Source organism: Trachurus japonicus, chromosome 18 (assembly GCF_045865225.1).
Source record: "Trachurus japonicus isolate A0001 chromosome 18, Traja_1.0".
Lineage (NCBI taxonomy): Eukaryota > Metazoa > Chordata > Actinopteri > Carangiformes > Carangidae > Trachurus > Trachurus japonicus.
The window spans coordinates 13,913,002-13,935,856 of NC_140924.1; the positions used below are offsets into that span (position 1 = coordinate 13,913,002).

The 22,855-nt window shown below is 41.5% G+C and overlaps 3 protein-coding genes across 3 annotated transcripts in view; 1 reads left to right on the forward strand and 2 right to left on the reverse strand.

Annotated features, from left to right (window-relative positions):
- The window catches only part of lrch4 (leucine-rich repeats and calponin homology (CH) domain containing 4), a 38,738-nt gene extending 23,774 nt beyond the window's left edge, over positions 1 to 14,964 (reverse strand). The window contains exon 1 of the mRNA XM_085806299.1: positions 14,539 to 14,964. Coding sequence (XP_085662425.1) covers positions 14,539 to 14,710 — 172 coding nt within the window. The 5' untranslated portion in view covers positions 14,711 to 14,964. The remainder of the gene's footprint in view (positions 1 to 14,538) is intronic.
- The window catches only part of LOC146968871 (uncharacterized), a 216,141-nt gene that overhangs the window by 149,621 nt on the left and 43,665 nt on the right, over positions 1 to 22,855 (forward strand). The window lies entirely within an intron of this gene.
- LOC146968876 (zinc-binding protein A33-like) lies at positions 20,148 to 21,548 on the reverse strand. The gene has a single exon (XM_085759647.1). The coding sequence runs from the start codon at positions 21,546 to 21,548 to the stop codon at positions 20,148 to 20,150; it is 1,401 nt and encodes a 466-aa protein (XP_085615773.1).

The following is a 22,855-nucleotide window of genomic DNA, read 5'->3' on the forward strand; positions in this document are numbered from 1 at the left end:
GTTTAACACACACACACATACACACACACTTCAGACTGGTCTGTAGTGTTGGTCCAGTTTGAACAATGATTATAATTATAATATAATTCAGTCCATTGTTAATCAGACTGTTGCACAAAAGCAAAGACGATTCATTTCCAGCCGAGCGAGCGTTGGCTCATACAGGTCAGCTCCCATGTTCTACCCCAGAGAAATGTCCTGATAAAAACCTCCTGTGACATTTTTCAGGGGCTTATAACTAAAAATATTTTCATGCTCACTGTTGTGTGCTGTGGGATTAAACTGATTTAAGGTCCAATATTTACCTAAGTGACACAGCTGCCCAGTGCACACTCGAGCAACAACCTGAAAATGCCACAATAACTTAATTCTAGGCGCTCTGTATGTATGTTGTAAAATTATATTTCCAGCTGCAGAACATCTGCAGCGTTGATTTAATATCTATCTGGAGATCTAAAGGACAGATGTTTCCTTCTAAATCTGACATCTTACATGAACTGTCTGATCTAAATATTTATTATCCCGAATCAAAACTACAGAGATCTGAATGTTAGATAATAGGTACGATATGAAGAAAAGTTTGACATAATGTGACATAACAGAAGCAGATAAAGTTGAATTCCTCACAAATCATCTTTGGCCACAAAGAAACATGCAACCCAACAATGAACAAGTGTAACTTCATCCTGGAAGTTAATTATCAACTAACTTTATTGTCAGTCATAGACGTAGAAGATTGTCAGTACCAACTAAAAATGCGTTTCTAGTTTCTAACGGAGTGATTTGTGCACTGAGCTTTACTTTTAAAGGGATGGTTAAACATTTTGACAAATTGGCGCATTGCCATAATCCCTATAGTTGTTTTCGTGAATTTACCTCTAAAACAACTCTGTCCGGTGCTGTTCTGTTATTATCTCATAGTGTGGTGACTATGCAGGTCACAACTTGTCCACCAGAGCGTTTTGGAGTTGTTGGATTGTGTATTTGATGAGTTTGATGTGGGAAACCAAGAAATCCCATGAGCCTCCATAGCGTAGCTCTGAGCAGCTCACGGCTCTGCTCCACCGTTTTAAAAATAGCTTGCACTGACAATTAAAAGTAACGAACCTACTGCTATGACTATAGCGATTATGGCAATGGGCCAATTTGCCAAAATGTTGAACTATCCCTTTAAGAACCTGTCCAACTTTTTGTAACTTCCCTGAAAACTGACGATCCAACAAGCAAACTGAAGCAGAATTTCTCTCTCAACCGTTGTGTTCTTGTTTATAAAACTATCTTCATCATGTTACATACACCGCAATTGTTTTTAAGGTTATAGTTTGAAGGATGATTTAAGGTTTAACCCTTCAATCTAACCACAGAACAAAACATTGTACAAAACAGTATTTAAGAGGGAATAATTACAACTTTCAACCATGTTAGCTAATGTGGTGCCCATAATTATGACAAACAACATAACAACATGACCCGTTCATTGCTGCTAAGGCTGATTGAATCATTACTGACAATGAGACACAACATGTAGTTTTAGGTCCGACAGTCCACAACTGGGTTAAATCCTGAAACAACCAATTGACTGTCTTTTACTTCAACACAATCTAAAAAAAATAGACACAATTGCAAATCTAACACAGTTGGCATTTGGTCTTTTGTTCCCTGTTTCCTTGTATCTCGTCGGCCTTACCCCAAAGAAATACTTTGTGGCCTCAGAGAATATCAGGTGTCGAGGACGTCAAGACATCAAGACTCTGTGTTTTTCCATGGACGGCGAAGTAAAAAAACCAGGAAGTTAAAGTAAAAACAAGACAAGGTGGAGGCGGTGGGGGTTTATCTGGGTGCACAGACTGTAGCTGAGCCTCAACTCACCACCTGTGTGGTGTTGATGTCAAATTATAAATCACCTCGGCCCGTCTTCACGCACCACTCTGAGACGGGACGCTGAGTCTGCTGTATTGTACACAAGCGTGTTTGTGTATTAACAAAATAAAATAAAAACCACTCTACTGCTCGTATCATGTAGGGAAGAGGGGAGGCGAGGTTCACGGAGAGGCTGCAGATGGAGGGGTGGAGAGAATGAGTAACAGTGGGATAATGCCAGCAGGAGAGCAGGAGGACAAAGGAGGCGAGGAGCAGCCAAAGAGACCGGGAGAGAGACAACAAAGAGGCCAAGACAACAAAATCCCCGAGAGCAGTGAGTCAACACGGAGAACGGCGGCTCTTCAACCGGGCTCGGTTCACACACAACAGAGCTGAAAGGGCTGATGGGAAAAGACCTGTCTCTGCAGAGGGAGAAACCACTGAGTCACAGGGAGAGATTTACGGGAAAATGTCAACCCCTGCCAATTAATGTCAATCTCCTCAACTTTATATAACAATATAACGTGTCATTAGTGTTGCTGCGTCATCATATTTCCTTATTAGTACAATGCTATCATCTACCATATGATTTAAGATTGGTCAACTAACTTTATTGATCCCAGGCTGGGAAATTGTTGTCACAGTTGTGTTGCCCAGGTTGATAAAAGTTGTTTGTCCGATTGAGTCGATGTTCATTTGACTAATCCAACATGATTCATTAAACTTGTGATTGATCTCTAAGTTGAAAGTCTTTGACACTCCTATAACCTTGGATTTGTGAAAGTTGTCGAACAGGTTCTTGATCAAAGTGACAGAATAAAAACATCTGCAGGTTGTGAATCTGTTTGAAAGGGGTGTTGATTGATATTTGGAAATCAATCATGCATCAAGTGACATGCAAGAAAACATTCCACCTTAAAAATGTCTGCTACATGCTAGTAGCCTCTGAGATGCACAGTGAAACCAATGAGCAACAATCATGGCAAAAATGAAAATCTTATATTATGCATCTATATTGGATGAAATCATTTCAATTCAATTGAGTTTTATTCATGTAGTTGAAAGTTATAACAAATACTATGTCAAGGCATCTTACATTGTAAGGTCATGACTGTACAAAATGGGAATTTTATATTTATTGTAATTGATAATTCACACAGTAGGCTAATCAAACATTAGAACCAAACTTTAACACAGTAAATTCTTCCACTGCTACGCATCAGAATAATAAATATATAACAAACAAAGACGTTGGTTTCATAACAGCCACACCTAATTTAAAATGCATCCAGGCCCGTCACTCAATCCGACTCTGTTTGGGTTTATTTCACAACGTTGCCAATGGCGACGCAACTTCACGTCGTGCTGTAAGACAGGATGTGGCACTGTTGATTCCTGTTACTGATTCAGTTACAGCGAGCACAGCAGTACACACAGACACAGGCTCATCACCACAGAGTGTTGTGTGTTTGTTAGCGTGTGTGTCGTCGGGGGTTGAAACTGTTGCATGACTGAGTGTGAAAACAGAGACTGATACGTGATGTTCTGCAGTTGAGGCACACCAATAAATATACACAACTATAATGATTGATGTTTGGATGCTCTCAGACGTGGTTCATCACCGACACTTAATTCAACTCATTTCAAACCTGTAATCTTCTCCCACACCAGCTCAGGTCAAATCACTGGAGGACAATTATCAGACTTCAAACAACTTCCTCTGGAGACACTTGAGGCAACTTTTTCCACATGTGCTCCCCGACACCTAAACAACAGATCTCCTGTTGAATCAGTAGGCAACACCAGAAGCATCCCTGACCCCATGGGACTGTTGAAACATCAACTGTCTACAAACCATTTAAAGGGATAGTTAAACATTTTGGCAAATTGGCCCATTGCCATAATCCCTAGTTTTAGCAGTAGTTGCGTTACCTTTAATTGTCAGTGCAAGCTGTTTTTAGAACGGCAGAGCAGAGCCACAGGCTGCTCAGAGCTACGCTACGGAGGCTAATGGGATTTATTGGTTTCCCTCATCAAACTCATCAAATACACAATCCAACAACTCCAGTGTCTCGTAACGTTCTGTTATTATCTCATAGCGTGGTGAATGTACAGGTCACAACTTGTCCACCAGAGCGTTTTGGAGTTGTTGGATTGTGTATTTGATGAGTTTAATGAGGGAAACCAAGAAATCCCGCTCGCGGCTCTGCTCGGCCGTTCTAAAAACAGCTTGCACCAACAATTAAAGGCAACGAACCTACTGCTATGACTATAGAGATTATGGCGATGGGCAATGGGCCAATTTGCCAAAATGTTGAACTAACCCTTAAGATCTGTGCTGAACTAAAACTACAAAAAATATGAATGGCAGGAACCATTGTGATACTGGACCAATATCCATGAAAGCTTTTGTTGGTACATCCTTAACATAAAGACAAAGTCTGGAGTGGTGTCTGGTGTTGCAGCAAATAGGGGAAGCGCTGCATAAATTAGGATGTCATATGGAGTTGGGAAACACCTTGGATGGTCACCAGGAACAGAAATGATCCATCTGCTAACACCAGGACAGGAGCCAATCACAGCTTCACAGGACCAGAGTTTAACACTTACGTAACACAATGACAATTTGGTAACTTCCATTTTCTGTAGAAAGCTGTGTAATATGGTTTAACTGGAAAAGTCTGGTAAGGGAACTATGACTTAGGGATATCGTTACGCCTGTTTTAAGTACAGTGTGATATAGCGTACGCAATGGAAATACAGTATACAAGCAAGAAAGGGCCTTGCACAAACATCACAAGAGCAACTGAAGGCTCAAATAAATTGTACAACAGATAATGTGAGGAAGTCTACATGTGCCTTCTTAACTTTCAAAGTGATGCAAGGACGGAGTTTAACTCTTGAAAATGAAACTCTGAAGAGCGATTCAACCATCACAGCAACCGCATGCAGGCTGCACAAGTGTGAAGAGCAGTTACGCCACAGAAAGGAAATACAGTGATATCAGTATTTATGCTATTCATGTACAGCCCATCAAAGTGGAGGGCTTCTATTAGACACCAGATTAGATCAAATAAGATTGTGTATGCAACTTTGAGGCAACTAAGTTCAGGTACAATGTATAAAATATCTCCAGCTCAGCCCCTGTCAACAGATCAGTCAAACTTGATATGATCAAGGGATCTTCTGAGAATTTTGAAGGAATTTAATAAAAAAGTATTACATCCAGCTGCACAACATGGTGTCACGGTGCAATCATTAGTCTTAAAAGAAAGGTACAAGAAGGTATTGTCTACATATGGCTGCTGATGTAACCAAAGGGAAATATAGGTGAAAACAGTAGAGGACCGAGGATAGAGCCTTGAGGAACGCCACCAGAAACTGGATAGAAGACGAACAGTTAAGATAGTTATTGGACAATGAGTCACAAATTCACTTTGTCCATTACTGCCCTGTAGTCTATATTTACAATGGCTAAAATTAGATTAATACAAAAGCTATTGTAACAACTAGGATACTAGGATAAAGATCTTGGCCGGAGAAATGACCAGGAACCTGACGGTCACTGTGCAAGAGCTCCAAAAGATCCATCTTGTGAAACTACGACTTGTACAAATCTGTGGTAGGCTACCACTTGTTGCGTTTCAGTTCAATAAAAAAGTTTTATTTTTCGTTTCTGGACTTCCTCAATTACCAGCTGCAACAACAGGGCTGGTATTGTTGTCACATTGCGAGTTTGTGTTCGCATGAACTGATAACACGCGGGCTGGAACGTCAACAGATCCCACAAACACCGCAACTGGTTTGGTATCTTATAAAAAAGTCAAGGAAACAACTTCCACTCCCATTTTCTACAAGCTGATTTAATTCACTAAAACACCACAGTGACCCAATGAGTCTATAGGAACTGAACACAAACCCCTCCGAGGCCCCCACGCCGTCCCCATCATGTACCAACTCGGTCCATCAGCCATCTGGTCACCAAACACTGTAGGAGCTAATGGATCTGCTGCGTTACATAAGGCACGGCCTCAGCGTTCATTATTCACCAGGCCGTCGACTCCACGCCATTAGATTACTTACACACATTCTTATAGTGTTACACTGGGTAGCGGGACAAACATGGGAGCCAGGAGGACTGAGACCCATTAACTAATGGCTGCCTGGAGGAAACAGCAAGCCACGACACAACAAGTAGAGACACTGTTCCCGGCTTCAAAGTCATTAGAAAAGTTGCATCATATCTGAAAGTTGACATTTGTGTTGCATTCACAAGCTAACCTCTAAAGAGGGAAGTTACTTTTTTCTTTAATGGGAGAAAATGAAAATGAAAACTGGATTGGGATTTTCATTGAAAATTGTTGGGGCATTATTATGCTAATGTGGAGTTAAGTGAATTACAATTAAGTATATATGAATTTTTAACAATATTTCAACAAATTAAATGAAAAAAACAACTTGGTAAGATGTTGTTCTACCATTAACTGAACTTTTTTTTCCTGGTGACAGTGAAGGCATCATTTCTTTCCTCATTAAACTGTCAGTTTTTAGTGTCGTTGTCCTGTTTCTCAGCTAATTTTTCAGTTTAATGTCACCGTCTGTGTCCCATATAGACTCACACACATCACATATAGACCAGACCCATGCTGTGTACGGTACAGTGTATTTCCTGGCAGAGTGGTTGTGTTGCCCCACAGCCTCCTGTGTGCTGTCTGCCTCTTTCTCTTGTTACCTCCCATGGGACTGAGGAGGGATTCCCCCCCTCCTCCTCCCCACCAGCTGCTGTGGTCGGAGAGTGAAAACACACAAGCAGGTTTCACACACACACAATTCATTCACACATGAGACTAAAAATACTGTAAATAATCATCCTGCAGCCTCCGTTGGCATCATTAAGCGACTCCTGGTCAGTGAAGATGCAACAATGCGTGAACATGAACGCGCTGTTCTCCATGCAAAATTAACACAAGCGTGGCATTCATTAGCCGCCGCTGACAACTTGTCCAGTGTTTATCAGTTCATGAAAGACTCCCCTCCAGTTTTCCATGAACTTGACCAAGTCCAGCAGGAAGCAGGAAGAGGGACGACCGACCCCATCTGGCATTTTATCCCTTGTGACATTTAAAAGAAGAAGGAGAAGGAGAAGGAGAAGAGGAGTGGAGGCAGCTGGGGTGGAAAGATGTGTGTGGGGCAATCAGAGAGAAGACGAAGACGACGATGACGACGACAAAGCAGAAGTGAGGAGTGTGAACAGGCAGCCCACATCCGCAGCACAGAGGAAATAGATCTCACAGCGCGGGGAGGGGAGGGAGGGAGGGTGGAGGTGCACTAACATGTATGTACACAGTCTAATTTAATGACACAGAACAGATGTAAACAACTGGCAGGAGGACACAGATGTTGAACCACGACAGCACAAACACCTTAAGTTGAAGCAGCTTCAGTTCGAGCTTTAACGCAACACAACGCAACACTGTAGTTTTGTTCTTTCTAGCAGATTAACCAGAGATTTTCAGTGTCAGGCTGGAAATCTGTGAGGAGGGGGCGGGGCTTAACTGTCCCACTCTTCAAATGTGAGCTTTCACAGTGGATTTAAAATGACACTGATTCTTTTAATGTTTTTTGATGTTTTCCCTGCTTCTGATTGGCTAGCAGTTGTGAATGGATAACTTTAAAAACACAGGTTTTGCCAGATCATGCGGAAAATGAACTACTTAATGTTCGTAGCTCTTTTTTTTTTTTCAATTTTGAACTAATTTCACAGTTTAAACTAGTTTGCATTTGCTTGTTCCTTTGCTATAATAAATAAGCTGCTTTTCTTTTCCACTAAAATTTCCTTCTTCCTCCATCACCAGCCCCCAACTCACTGCCAAACCCAGACTAAATGAACTATTGTTCACTCAAAACAAGTAAAGTTGAAATGAAGAGTTCATTTTCCCACTTTAACTGTGTCTTATTGTGTTGAAAGTCAAAAAACAAGGTGCACTGTGTATGAAAATACCCGTCGGGTACACTTTGCATAAAAAACGTGTTATTTTTTCCGTTTCTCTCTTCACTTGTTTGTTCATTAAAATTCTTTAAATGCTTAAACAAACAGTCTAGATGTGTCTGTACCATCTGTACTGTTGGCAACATGCTATTGATGTTGGGCCTCGTCGATGGAGCAGCGTTCATGTCAATTGTTTGTAAAGTGATTTCGGCGTATGATCGTATTGATAGAAGATCTTTCATACCCGCTGCCATCAGACTTTTTAATTCTTCTGCAAATATGATCGTTTACATTTTGTGCCTGCACTGGATTCGATTTATAATGGGTATTATGGGATTCTGCACCACTATGTACTTTTTACATTATGCACTTTTTACACTATGTAAGGTTGTGTTGCTCCAATGGAATTTCGTTGTTATTTATGACAATGACAATAAAAGCGATTGATTGAAATGGTAGATGAGCTGACAGACAAATGAATTTCCCTTTGGGGATTGATAAAGTTATTCATATTTGTATTCAATAAACAATCAAGTCAAGAAGTTTTTAAGTGACTTCATTTCAAACTCTGACATTTAAAGTGCAGGGAGTCAGAAAACAGAGGTCACATGATCTACACACTAAGATGTATTTGAATGGCGGCGGCAGCTTTTTGCTATGAAAGTCGTTCGTAATTTGAATCTAGTTCATACACAGGAAGCTTCATGTTTTTAAAAACCACTTCATCATCATTATCAGTAGCAGCAGCAGCAGTAGCAGCAGCTTGGTTATTTTCTAGGTATTTGTGCCTGAAAAGTGACAGGAAGAAATAAACAGGGTGGATTCAGTCTGGGGCTGCGGACGCTACCAGTGTTTAGTGTGTTTTTAAACAGTGGATAATGAACAGTAACAGAGACAGAGACGCCATTACAGCCTTGAAACATAAACACACAGGCCGAAGGGTCGAAACCGGCCTGGACAAGAACGTCTCACACTGAGATTGGTGGCGGAAAAAACCAATTAAAGAGCAATTAAACAACTAAAATCAATGTCATATCTGATCAGAGGTCGACACCAGACTTTTCAGGAGCATGACGTGGAAATACCCCCTCCCAACACTCGAACACACACTCTAACACACACACTCACTGCTGTCTTCTGTCAGCTGCTGGCTGTATGGTCGTGGTGGTATGGCGTGTGTGTGTGTGTGTGTGTGTGTCCAGAAACAAAAAGCTCTTTCACATCTCCAGAGGTCATATGAGTGTGGAGGTCATTTTTATTAACTGTGCGTCGTCCTCGTCGTTGTCGTCCATGCAACAATATTTTGGTTTCCTGTGCTGCTGAACAAACTGCAGCTCCGGCCTGTGTTTTTAATGAAGCTGCTCTTGTTCTTTAATAAAATATGAACAACTCAATATCATCTTATTACCTGGAGGAACATCTCCTTCCCATGCTGACCGAGTCTTTTAATACCGAGTATGTGATCGTCTGCATTTTTTTTTTTTACAGTTGGACCTCCATTAAAGTAGAAAATCAGTTTAAAAGAGGAAACAGAAATGATTTGATCCTTGTTTTATTGGTTTTTAACCCACAGCTGTTGGACTGTCACAGCTGCTTTCTGTTTTTTCTTTCCACTTCGGGGTCAGAAATGAACTGGGTTTTTTTTTTTTTTTTAAATCATGTGGACGACATTTCACACATATGAATTAGTCTGTTTAGAATTAAAATACGTCACCTCACATGATCCTTCGACCACGTGCGGGCTGTTTTCCCAGAAGTAATAAGACGAAACATATAATTTAGCTTCATTCATTATCGTAATTATAAGTTTTGCCGTTTACGCAACGAGAACAAATCCACGATTCATAAACAGAAATAATTATGTTTATCCTCAATGTTAATGCCTCTATTTTATTATCAACAACTCCAGTAAAACATTTCATATTAGCAGTGATTGTACTAAAGTAAACTGATTAAAAGGAGAATCTTTGTTCATTTATTAAGGCTTAAGGAAATAAAGCTTGTGCACAGACGGTTTCTAAATGAGTGAATGCTGCTTTATGGTTCCCTACACATAGTTTTAGTTATAAAACACCAGGTTGTTCAACATGTCACCAACTGTATACCTGCTTATAGAAGTGGGAGTGAATCGTATATGTACTGCTGCATATAGAATATAATTATCCATACAGCCTCCTTTTATCCCTCTATAATCAACCTCAGTTCACCAGTTAGTCTCCGTGCTGACATATATAGAGACAAACAGATGTTTATGAGGCGGTTCACCTGAACCTTGATGTCTTACAACAGAGGGAGGAAGCCACGGAGCAGCAGAGAGGAAACATGTGGACCGGGTCGTCCATTCACACCCAGAACCACAGCTGAGGGGAGTTGTCACGCTCACGCGCTGTAATCCCCCCAAAATATCACTTCATTTCCCTTAAAGAGTCGGTTTCAAGTCAGAGTTTCGTCAAAGTGAAACTGTGGATTTCAGCTTGGACGATGCTCTGATTGTTTTATGAGCAGCTGAGTAGTTTCAACCTAAAACATCTCAAACAAACAAACAGCCCATGGAGGGATAAGTACTAATCCAAAATACTACACTGTAACCATGTCAACTACTGATACAATATTGATACAGCACTTCAGAGAACTGATACAGTATGACGACATTTTAAAGGTATAATGTGTAGGAATTACCCCAATCTAGCGGTGCGGTTGCATATCGGAACGCATTCTTGATGTTGCATTCACGTGAAATCGGGCAGACATCAGACAAACAGACACTGCATGTAACAGGATAAACAAGTGTCTATGTAAACAAGTGGTCCACCAGCACGAGGCCCTTATGTATTTGTAACGACTTGTAACGACTCATTCTAAGGTACGAGAAAGCTTTCATTTGTATGCGGGTGTGATTCGACTTCAGTGAAATACGTATTTATGAAAGACATATTTGATTTTTGCTAATAAAAAGCCAAATAAGTGACATACTGGGGCTTTAAGTGAATCAATATTTTCTTATGTCCATATTTAATACAAATTATACTAATATACGTATATAAATATAAATAAATAAATAATCTATATAATGCAGCGTATTTTATCAGCAACAACACACACTTGTGAGTCCACTTGCTGAACACAATATACACTATACACAACACACACAAAGACTGGGCTTTGTTCCCTTCCACCGTTACAGGGGAAACACTCGGCAAGACGCAAGCCTTCCTCTTTGTGTGTGTGTGTGTGTGTGTGTGAACCTTTGACCTTCCTGAGGGAAGCTGCTCCTGGGGGGATATGGCGAGGCGAGGCGAGGGGAGGGGGTGATGATGTTATCATAAACACAGCCGGGCCGGGCCTTCTTCTCCCAGGTTCACCACCGCCACCGCCACATCCATGTCTGACTTCCTGTCACTGTGCTCTCGATCAGCTGAGCCGTTACTCATGTTAATGACCGGTTTAAACTTGATATATGCAGCCTAGCAACAATCTGGGAGTTACAATAACAAATGTGTCTGACTTATTCATCTTAGTTAATGAGCTGGCGACCAAATGATTGTTGGTTAGTGGTTTAATCCAGTGTTTTTCAACCTTGGGGTCGGGATCCCACATGGGGAATCTGAAATATCTAGTAATTGATAAGAAAAAATTCTGATACATTTTTTTAAAACTAATTATTATTCTTTTTAAAATAATGATTAAAACACGACGCACAATCTTAAACAACAATATTCTATACTTTTATACTTTCTCGAACATAAATCGAGTTCAAATAAAATGCAACATATAAAAATATCTTGATTGACAGGGGTCACACGCCAAAAAAGGTTGGGAACCACTGGTTTAATCCCATTTCAAGACGTTACGATCCAGACAAACAAAGTACCATCATCATCATCATCATCATCATCGCCAACTTCAGAAAACAAGCACAGACGTTACGACCCGTCCACCACCAATTACATGACTACGAGGTGCTCATGGGTAATCACATTACATCACAGCACTGACCTCAACCTCCTTTAGTCTCGACCACACACCTGTGAAGTCTGGTGACTGTGTCTTCCAGCTTTAGAGACTAGACTGTCCACACACACAGTCAGTCATACTATACGCACACACCTGCAGTCTCCAGGTGGACCACACTTTGGTCATGATGACACACACAGACTCACAAGGTAAACACAAAATAAGACTCCAGTGGTGATGATGAAGAAGTGGCTGTGTTTCTCTGGACAAAGTCAAGACGGTCATACAGTAATGACAATAAAGTTGTAATTTTAAAGAGCCCCAAAGGAGTCTGCTTTTGGTTATAAAAGAGTCTCATATTAATGTGGATGAATCTACGTTACCCACTTGTTAATGGATCCATTTTCGATAAATATATAATTTTGTCTTTATAGTTATTTTGTTATTTAGTGGTCGACTCGCCCGGCATTTCCTAGTTTCGGTTTCCCGGACGCTGCCCGGCGGGTCATGGGAATAACGCCGCCGAATCGCTAGTTGGCATTGTTTATAGTCGGAACTACGGCGGTATCTGATCGTCTTCCAACCTCCGACTTTTATTCTTGATGAATGAAAACATTCTTGGCAAATGTTTTCGCTTTTGTCCGTCATTTTTTGGCTCATCATTATTTTCATCATTGAAAAGACTAAAATTTAGATTAGTTGTTATATCTGCTGCTTATATTCCTTAAGATTTGGGGTGAAATGTTCAGATTTTATTCACAAAATGATCTTCATTGTTGAAATTTGCAGATGTTTATTCCTTCAGTCTGGCTGTAATGCTGCGTCATAGGACTAAAATATCAGCTGGCCGGAGAGAGAGAGAGAGAGAAAAAAAAAGACTTGAATGAGAAGCTCATGTTGCTCTTTGTCTACTAGATTTGTGTTTGCGAATGACAAACCACAATGGTAGATGAGAGGAGTGGCCTGTACAGACAAGACTGAGATTTACATCATTTTCTGGAAATCCGTTTCAATTCACAAGGCCGTTCATTTTTTGGTTAATCCAGATAAAGGAAGATCAAGAAAGAAAGAAAGAAAGAAAGAGTAACAACTACGTTTCATCATCTTTAGACATTGTTTATCCAGATGAATCAGACACTTTGACAAGGAGACACATCCAGGTGGTGGGGATGTATCAGGGTTTTGTCGGTTGTCATCCGTCCTTCCTTGTTTTTTAGAAAGCATCATGACAGACCGGTGAGTCAACAACCTCAGGACTCCTAGACACAGCAACACTGGATCTTATAGGAGTTAAAGGAAAACAACCTCCAGGTATCTCAGAGGAACTGACAACATCTCAACGCTCAGTCACGGAGATTACCACACAGACAAGACAGAAGACGACGAATAAAGACGAAGACTAAATGTCCACAACTGGGCTGACAGAGGAGCTATAGCTGAAAAACAAACTCGAAACCAATAGAAGATGTGATACTGGACAAGTGCAACGAAAAAATCCCGACAAAAACTTCTTGAGCTCAGTCCGGGAAATCCAGACTTGTCCCTACTACTGTTTGTCTGACTAAAGGTTATTTTGTCAGAAACCACAGAGCCACAAAAGACAGAGTACAGCTGTTCTCAGAGTGCTCCTTTAACCTCCACAGCTGGATCTACTAGCTACTGACTAACCGTCCTACACTTGGATGAACCCCATCCCCGATTTAAGCGGTGTTATATCTGTATAGGTATGGGATGTATATTCATCACCTCCATAGCCATTAGGGTTGGGTCGCTGGAGTGGCAGGTGTGTGTGTGTAGTGTGTTTACATGTTTTCAAGGCCTCTTCATCCCACAGGACCTAGACCTGGGTTGTTATGAGCAGATGGTCATAATTATCGCAGCACAGAAACCACCAGCAGCAGCAGCAGAGTAGGCTATAAGGGGGGTGGTTGTGCTGGTTGCTGCTGCGTAGCCAGATTGGTTTCAGCAGCAACCTGGGTTGGGTTGGGTAATCCTCTTTCCAACCTCGTCAGGCAGGGGTTACGGTAGTTCACTATAATCCACACCTATATAGCGCCGTGAAGTGAAGTTTGTACAACTTACTTACCTCGGAAAGCACCAGCAGAACAACACAAGTCAGTCGACTATAGAGAAACAAGATGTGACGCTACATGGTGGTTGAGAATTAAGGTTCCCCCTCCCTCTTTAAGGCTTCATGTTGAGGAAGAGGAACTGGCCTGTTTTGACGTTTCTTCTTTGAAGTTTTAAAGGAACAACAGGCCAGACTTATTCTGAGAAGTTGTAACTGGTACGTCTATAGAGTTAGTACCCAATAAATACCACCTGGACTTTGGTAAAGCCCCCCCAAAAGAAGGTACTTTCACTTGAAACTGGTGTACCTTGTACCTGGTAAGGCCAACAATAACAACAACCCCTAACCTTTCAGCAGAAGACAGCTAGAAGATACACCCGTTTCTAGAAATGCATTAGGACTATTAATAAAGGTGCAGTTTGTAGACTGTGTTGTATAGCTACAAAGACAAAACGTGTCGGGCTTCAGGATGGATGCGCTATAGCTCCTTCCCCCCTCGAAGAAAAAAGGAGGCAGGTGGCGATAAAACAAAAGAAATAAGAGCCAGCTCGATGGTAGCTACTGCTTTTGTAACTTCAAGAAGGGAAGTGAAGAGGGGGGTGACAAAGGGTGGGAGAAAAAAAGAAAAGAAAAGAAAAGAAAAAACAATGAAAAGCGAACCGACCTGCATGTGTAATGTCGGACAGGTCGTAGTTCCGGGCGCTTCGGGGGAACTCCTTCAGTTTTCGGTTGGACAAGTTGAGCGCCCCGCTGGCTGCAGCCTCCTCCAGCGCCTTCTCCACGCTGCGGCTGGCCGCTACGGTGGCCGGCAGCTGGGCTCCATCCCCAGCAGCCATCAAACGGACAGGTCTACCTCCTCTCTCTCTTTCTTTCTTTTTTTTTTTTTTTCTTACTTTGTTTCAAACGTCCGCTCCACTTTCATAACCTCCGGACAGATCCCAGACACAAAAAAAAAGTCCGCACCGAGTTCGCTTCTTGTGAAAAAGTTAAATCCAGATAGAGAAATCGTTACAAACGGACGTGAGTTTTGATTGTTTCCCTTCTTCTTCACACAACGGGACTGGAGCCGTGGGTCCGACTCCTGAAAGAGAGAGAGAGAGAGCGGGCTAAGCTGTCAATCTTTCAGGAAGTCAAGTGAAGCGGAGGCATTTGGCAGCGGTTACACCCGGAAGTCGGCGCGTCCCCTTCAAAATAAAAGCACCAAACTTGCTGCCACCGCTAAAAAAAAATAAAAAACCGTTATTCACAGTTTTGTTCAGAACATTATTTTACAGCAACGATGAATAGAGCAGATTTTTCTGTTTTTTAATTAATATGATGTAACTGTTTCTATACCAGAGATGTAGAACAAACGACCAACTAACCGTAAATTCACACTTTATGCACTAATTTTAATTAAACAAGTCTTGATGACTGACAGAACTTTTTATTTACTATAATATATTGTGTAGTTACTGTAATATTTTGACTTTTTTGATCCTTTATTATTCAGTTCATTAGTTTGGTGTTATTTTATTCTTTAATTGTTCCATTAAATGTTACACTATTTTTTTAAATGTTGTTTCATGTGATACACTTGGTGTGTTTCTTTCTGTGTCCAGTAGTGACAAAGTTTTGTGTAGTTAAATTTCCCATTTGCAAACTAATTCTTACAATAAGCTTCCGGGGGGAAAAACTCTTGTATAACCAACAATCAACTCTATAAATAAAAGTCCACATTTTGACCTCATGATATCAGTAGCCTATTTCTAAATTATAACTGATCATGACATGAACTGAACCTATAGTGGCAGTCTTTACCTATAGACCTAACTAGAAGCCACAACTTGCTGTGAAAAGTAATTTAATTATAGGTCCATTAATAACATAATAATCAAGTTTAAATGTATTAACAGCATGTGTACGCCTCGTGATGTGAACTTTATTTTGATAGCCAGCACCGGAAGTGTGGGAGAGTGATTGCACTTGCTACCTGAGGTTTTAGGGGTTGGTTTTTTCGGAAGGGTGCAGCCCAGCGCGAGGCAGCGAGGGAGGGGGCGTGGCCAAAATGTGAGTATTTTTGACTGACACACATGGGGGCGGGGCCTCAGATTGTGTAGTAGGGGCTGTCTGTAAGGTTGTGTTACAGAGGAGAGTCAAACTTTTGTTGATGCTAATAAGCACCAGTTGAGAATTAGATTAGTGCAGACATAATTAAATTATTGATTAATCATAAAGCTGTGAGATTAATGAGGTAAAACTGACTGAATTAATGTTTAGTTTATTGTGAATGAAAGGAATGTATTCTGAATTACTAATATAAAATAAAAGATAGGATGAATTCAACCAAATTAAAAAAAGTGAAAGGTGTAAAACCACAATGTCTGCACGCACACACATGCACACGTGTCTAAAGATTTATATAAGTGCAAATGCAGCGTCAGCAGGGCCACCATTGTCCCTCTTTACCTCCCGTGAGGTTTATAACCCTGATTCTTATTCCTCCATTCTTTTAGGAACAGATGACTCTCCTCCTACACACACACACACACACATGCACAAATCCACACACTTCTGCATCCATTAGCATTGTCCCCTCCTCTTCATCCTCCATCCATCCTTCCCTTTAGCCCCCCTGTCTCCTCCCTCCCTCCCTCTCCAGCGTCCCATTGGACCATCTGTCAAAGTCCTGGTCTGACTAGTTGTCCAGCTGCGACCACAGCGAGAGTGTGTTGTCGGCAGCGTGGGGGTTAACTTTCACTACATGCACTTGCGAAATCCATTAACAGTCGCTGCTTAACTCATTTCGTCCACTGTATTTCTACGAGATTAAAATGAGGGTAGCGAGACACCTCCCCCCATCACCCGAGGAGGGGATGCTGCGGCCTATTGCTTGGTCTGCTGTTCTGAGGTTCCCTTTGTTTCATACAATACAGCTGTAAAGTAAACAGAGGAGAATATAGAGGCACTAAATCAAATTATGTTTGATTTATGATTTCATAACAACGACATAATGGATAATAAACAAAACAATCAGTGCATCCATTGTGACCATGTGTGTTTACTGAGATTTTTAATATGCTGTGACGCCCCCAGTTGCTACTTTAAATGTAGAATTACAGGGCTGTTTATTACAGTAGAGCTAGTGCAGCAATATCTGGGTTATAGTATGTTTTGTGCTGTCTTCTCTGAAGGTTAATTCCACCACTGTGGGGCTCAAACTGTGATATTTAAAGGGGAACTATGCAAGTCCGGTCTCTTTCACTTTGTTTTGCTAACCCTCCTCTCAGCCATGTGCATTTGTTTCCAACGAAGCCAGCGAGAAAGCAATCAATAGAGCACTACATAATGCATAATGTGCAATGTGTATATTTGTGTAGTTTTATCTGTCATAAACAAGAGACACGGGAGGTTGGTTTTCAGCTAAGAGAGGCTAGGTGGAAGGCAGAAAGCCTCCATTCTCCCTGGAATTATTAAGTTACAAGTCATTTATTTAACCAGCACTATAACTCCAAAGCTGTTTAATTAAGGTACAAATGTAGCAGAGTTAAGGTAAAAAATCCTGCATAGTTCCTCTTGAAGTTTGCGTTGCTGTCAGAAAGTGGTGAGAAAGGCTAGCTGGTTAGCATGCTACCTTCAGAAAACATGATGACGAGAGTTAACTTTACTTTGGTGTTTGTTTCCACCTTTGATGTAATGTAAGAGAAGATGTTTGATGCTGAACTCACCACTTTTACTTAGGCGACTTCTAGTAATTTCTGGTAGTAGTAAGTCAACAGTTGCTAATGCTAACGCTATGTAGCATTTACAAATAGCTATATCTTTTGGTACTAAATTCACATACATTTAATATCATTAAATACGCGACAATCCCAGCTTCAATGTATTGCACAACTTTCAGTATTTAATTATGCAAAAAAGCATCAACACCAAGAAAGAAGCTGCTAAAGCTTGCATTATATTTTTAAAAAAAGATCCATTGATACTAAATTCGTAACCATTTCTAAGTTTGGTCCAACACAAGAACTGAATATTGTCCTACAACAGGGAAATGTGATAATTATAAGTTTTAATAAAAGTCATTTAAGTTGGTTTGACTTCATGAAAATTTTAATTTATTATGAAAAATATTGTGCATGAGATGGAAATATCAGGATATTTAATATGATTTAATAAACACTAAAGGCTTCAATTTTAGTGTTAAGAATGCAAAAGTCTTCACCATAAACTCCAACACAGGACACAGCAGGTCAGATAAGTTCACACACACACACACACACACACACACACACTTTCACACACTTGCATGGTCATGCTCACGCTCCCTTCTTAATGAGTGCGAATATTCATGAGCTTCATTAACCCACATGCCATTGAGATGATGTCACCACTATGACCAATCAAAAGAGGTGAGTGCACCACCGGTTTGAATTCATTAAACTGGGATTAGACCAATTAGACCAATTAATTAGTTCACATTCGTTTAAATATGAATGAAATGTTTTTCAGCTCAACTATTCAGACTGTTGATTGAACGTCGTCGATGAGCCCAAACGTCTGCGGAGCAGTGACCCAGTAAATCTGGTCCCTCTGGACTCTTTTCCCACCAAACCCTTTTTTTTTTCATTTTTATTTTTAGTTCCTACTCGTTTTCTACCCGAGGGAGTGACATCACCGTTTCTCACGCTCTCTGTCCATCTCTTCTTCCTCTGAGCTCTCCCTCGCTTCCTCTCCCATCCTGTTGATGTTGATGTTTCCCCAGTGGTTTGTAGAGCCACTGTTGTTGACCCATTCATCATACAACACATACACAAATATAAATACGTAAATTATATATGAAACCTAATAGAAATTAGATACATTTCATATAGTGGCATGTCTGTATACGGGTTTCATTTCATTTCTTTATTAGGGGCCGGGCAGCATCAGCTGCCAGGACCCTATTGTTTTCCTCAATGTTCTTCTTTCTTCTTCCGAAGAAGTCCTACTTCCAATTCATAATCAGTGAAAAAAACTTCACAGAAATGTTCGACCCCATACCAGATTTACTCAACTCCAAGGACATGTGCCCCCCCCTCCTGTGGGGGTTTCCAGGCACATTTAGATGTAATAAATAATTACAACATCAGATTTTATCTTATGATGCAAAACACTTATTGTTAAAAACAAATCACGAACATGTCCATGCTATCTAAATGCAATTTATGTATTATCAGATTTTTGTTTAGATAACTCTTTTTTTCTGGCATTTTGACAACTGCTGCCTGGGTGATGACTCCCTGAGTCTATTTAGAGAACTTGCACACCAGGGCTCACTTCCAGACAATTAGCTCAGTGACTTAGGAGCTGGTTATTAATGCCAGAGGTTGTGGATTCAAGCCCCAGCAAGGGTAATGATGATGACATATCCAAATGCCAGATGTTGTCAACTAGTAACACAAGACAATAGTCCTGATGGTGACATTACAGCATGTGTCTCAATTTCAAAACTTTGAAAATAAATTCATATCAACCATATGTGCTACGGCTGTGCAACTTTCACTTTCAAATTGCCTAATTTTGTCTATGAAAAAAAATTGCCCGGCCCTGACCATTGTTGCGCCGCAGCTATTATTAATTGAAGCCTTGTACCAAAGTTGTTAAACCACTTTGACCAACGACAGAAGTAAAATGCTTCTTTAGCATTGATTGATCAGCCAATACTTTCCTGATATCTTCAGTAATATTCAGTGCAGTACTTGCACCTGTGCAGAGTACTTCATCTAAACACTTCCTCCACCTCTGCTACTAATTATAAAGAGAATGGGATGTTGTGTAGATGCAGGAGACGTTAAAGACGAAGCTGAATATGAATGCAAGTCAAGACAACATTTTATTATGTTGATGAAAAACAGTAATGAATGTACATTCAGCTTTTGTGATGAACTGACACGTTGATACATTAGATAATTTCATATGAACAGATACAAACTTTTAACATACCGTATGTAATTAAACCAGAATCAATTTTCATATTTAATATTTTATCATCTGGGGAAAAACTGAAAATAAAGATTGATCAATGATAAACTGATCAAATGTTCAGTAATTTATAATTTTTTAGCTCTTCACTCCACACAAAGTCATGATAACAAATGTAGCTAATGTAAAATGACTCATACAGATAAAAATAAGTGAAAATATTTTAGACAAAGGAAAAGTGTAATAATGAGACAGCAGGAGGACAGGTTCAATTCACTGACTTTTCCCTTTAAGAAATAAACAACATTATAAATATGATCATCCTCTTTATCTCTAACTGCTCTGCTCCACTGTCACTGACACCTTCACTGGTAACAGATTCAATTGGAGGTTTCTACCAGTGTTAATGTATGGAAACATCTTCTTTGTGAATGTGTGTGTGAAGGTGTGTATGTGTGTGTTAGTATCAGGATCAGAGAACGACAGTTTTCCTCTGTTCAAGTCCAGATTCACTCTGACCCTCTGGAGCTTCTTCTTCACTAGGAGAACAGTGACTGGACCTGATGGTGAACCTGCTTCAAATTTACCTTTATCAAACCCTATTCCCCATAATGCAGACACTATCTTGTTTTCCTTCCTCTGCTCGGACTCTGTTAACACACCCAGTGACCAGACAGTATTGTCTCCAACCTGGACATCCCAGCTGTGAGTCCCTGAGTTAAAACCCTCAGAGCCCAGAGCAGAGCAGTAAGAATCAATCCTCTCTGGATTGTCAGGAAGCTGCTGTTTGTCTCCTCCTCGTCTCACACTGGTCAGATCTTCAGACAGGATGAGTTGTGGATGAGCAGTGTTTGGGTCCAGAACCACAGGACTGTAGGAGACCATGTCCTTCATCTTGTTCCAGATGTTGAAGGTCAGGTTGCCCAGGTGTTTGGCCTGGTCTATCAGAGCTCCTGAGTCCAGCTGTGGATCCTCCAGCAGGGGTTGCTGCTGGACTCTTTCCACTGCAGCCTTGTAGTTGAGCAGGAATGAGACGTCTTCAGCTCTCAGCTCGTCCTCTGTGGCTCTGACTGTGTGAGACAGAGCTGCTATCTCTCTGCTCAGAGCCTCCATCTTCTCCTTCATCCTCTGATTCTTCTGCTCCTCTTCCCCCCTCAGTGCAGCCATCCTGGCCTCCTCTTCCTCTTCTAGAAACTGGTGAAGCTTGTTAAACTGCTCCTTAATCTGCCTCTCTGTGTGTCGGGCCTGGACCTTAATGTGTTCTGCTGTTTGATCAAACTTCACTTGAACTTCTTCAAAACCCTTTAACTTCTTCTTTAAGGGCTCCAGAGTTTCCTCAAGTTTCTTCCTGAGTTGTGGAGCAGCTTCATCGATGGGTCTGATTCTGTGGTTTTTGTGTGTGTCTGAATGGAGACAGATGAGACACACTGGCTGCTGATGGTACAGACAGAAGAGTTTGAGTTTCTCAGAGTGCAGACTGCAGAGAGCCTCTGAAGATCTCTGCTCTCTCTGCTGTAAGAAGCTCTCACACAGGTTCTTCAACACCAGACTAATAGGCGGATCAGCTTTTGAACATCTTCGCTTACAAACTGGACACAGTGGATCTTGTTTCTCCTTCCACCAGCTCTTCAGACAGTCTTTACAGAAACTGTGGCTGCAGGACAGAACAACGGGATCTCTGAAGACGTCCGTACAGACCGGACAGCAGAGATCCTCCTCTAATCTGGAAGCCATTTAGTCTGCGAGTGAAGCTGAAAACACAGCAGACAGGAAGTAGAGTCAGTCATGGCTCCCCTCCCTCCTCTACTGACATGACTGAAGTTTACTGTGACTCTGAGTCCAGGTTTTAGTCAAACTCACCTTCAGTGTGTGGAGTGTCAGCAGGTTGAAGCAGCAGTGTTGTAGCTGGACTCACTCACAGGAAGTTGTTGGTTTGGTCTGAAGCTGAATCTGATCGTCCCTTCTTCAGTCTGAATCTGATCGTCTCTTCTTCATACGGCTCTGGGAGTGACCAGTTGTTCCTGGGACTTTGTCCTCTGTGTTAATATCTAACTTGGTTTATCTCAGGTGAGTCAGGTGAGGAGGCGGAGCTTTGATCCGCCCTGAGTACCTCAGGTCTCCGGATGTTGTGGGGCTGTCGTGGCTGACACGCCTCTACAGCATCGCATGGCAGTCGGGGACAGTGCCTCTGGACTGGCAGACCGGGGTGGTGGTCCTTCTCTTCAAAAAGGGGGACCGGAGGGTGTGTTCCAACTATCGGGGAAAGTCTATTCCAGGGTGCTGGAGAGGAGAATTTGGCCGATAGTCGAACCTCGGATTCAGGAGGAACAATGCGGTTTTCGTCCTGGCCGTGGAACGCTGGACCAGCTCTACACCCTCCGCAGGGTGCTCGAGGGCGCATGGGAGTTTGCCCAACCAGTCCTCTGCTGAGGGCTGTACGGTCCCTGTACGACCGGAGCAGGAGCTTGGTTCGCATGGCCGGCAATAAGTCAGACCTGTTCCCGGTGCGTGTTGGATTCCGGCAGGGCTGCCCTTTGTCACCGGTTCTGTTCATTATTTTTATGGACAGAATTTCTAGGCACAGCCAAGTGTACCAAGCCAGAGAGCCAAGGGTACGGTTTGGGAGCCACTTGATCTCACCTCTGCTTTTTGCGGATGATGTGGTCTTGTTGGCTCCCTCGAGCCAGGACCTTCAGCATGCACTGGGGCGGTTTGCAGCCGATTGCGAAGCAGCTGGGATGAGAATCAGCACCTCTAAGTCCGAGGCCATGGTTCTCGACCGGAAAAAGGTGGTTTGCCCCCTCCAGGTCAGAGGAGAGTTCCTGCCTCAGGTGGAGGAGTTTAAGTATCTTGACCTGATGGTGGCTTTACAACATCTACATCCATAACAGTAACTTTCACTTTAAAATTGCCTAATTTTGTCTATAAAAAATTTCCCAGCCCCAACCATTGCTGCGCAGCAGCTATAATTTTCCTTGTGTTTTCCTCGTGTAAACGGTACCAAACATTACACCAAACAAACAACACATTGACATATGTAT

Excerpts from the sequence above, each read along its gene's own strand:
- LOC146968876 (XM_085759647.1), bottom strand. The coding sequence starts at position 21,548 with ATGGCTTCCAGATTAGAGGAGGATCTCTGCTGTCCGGTCTGTACGGAC.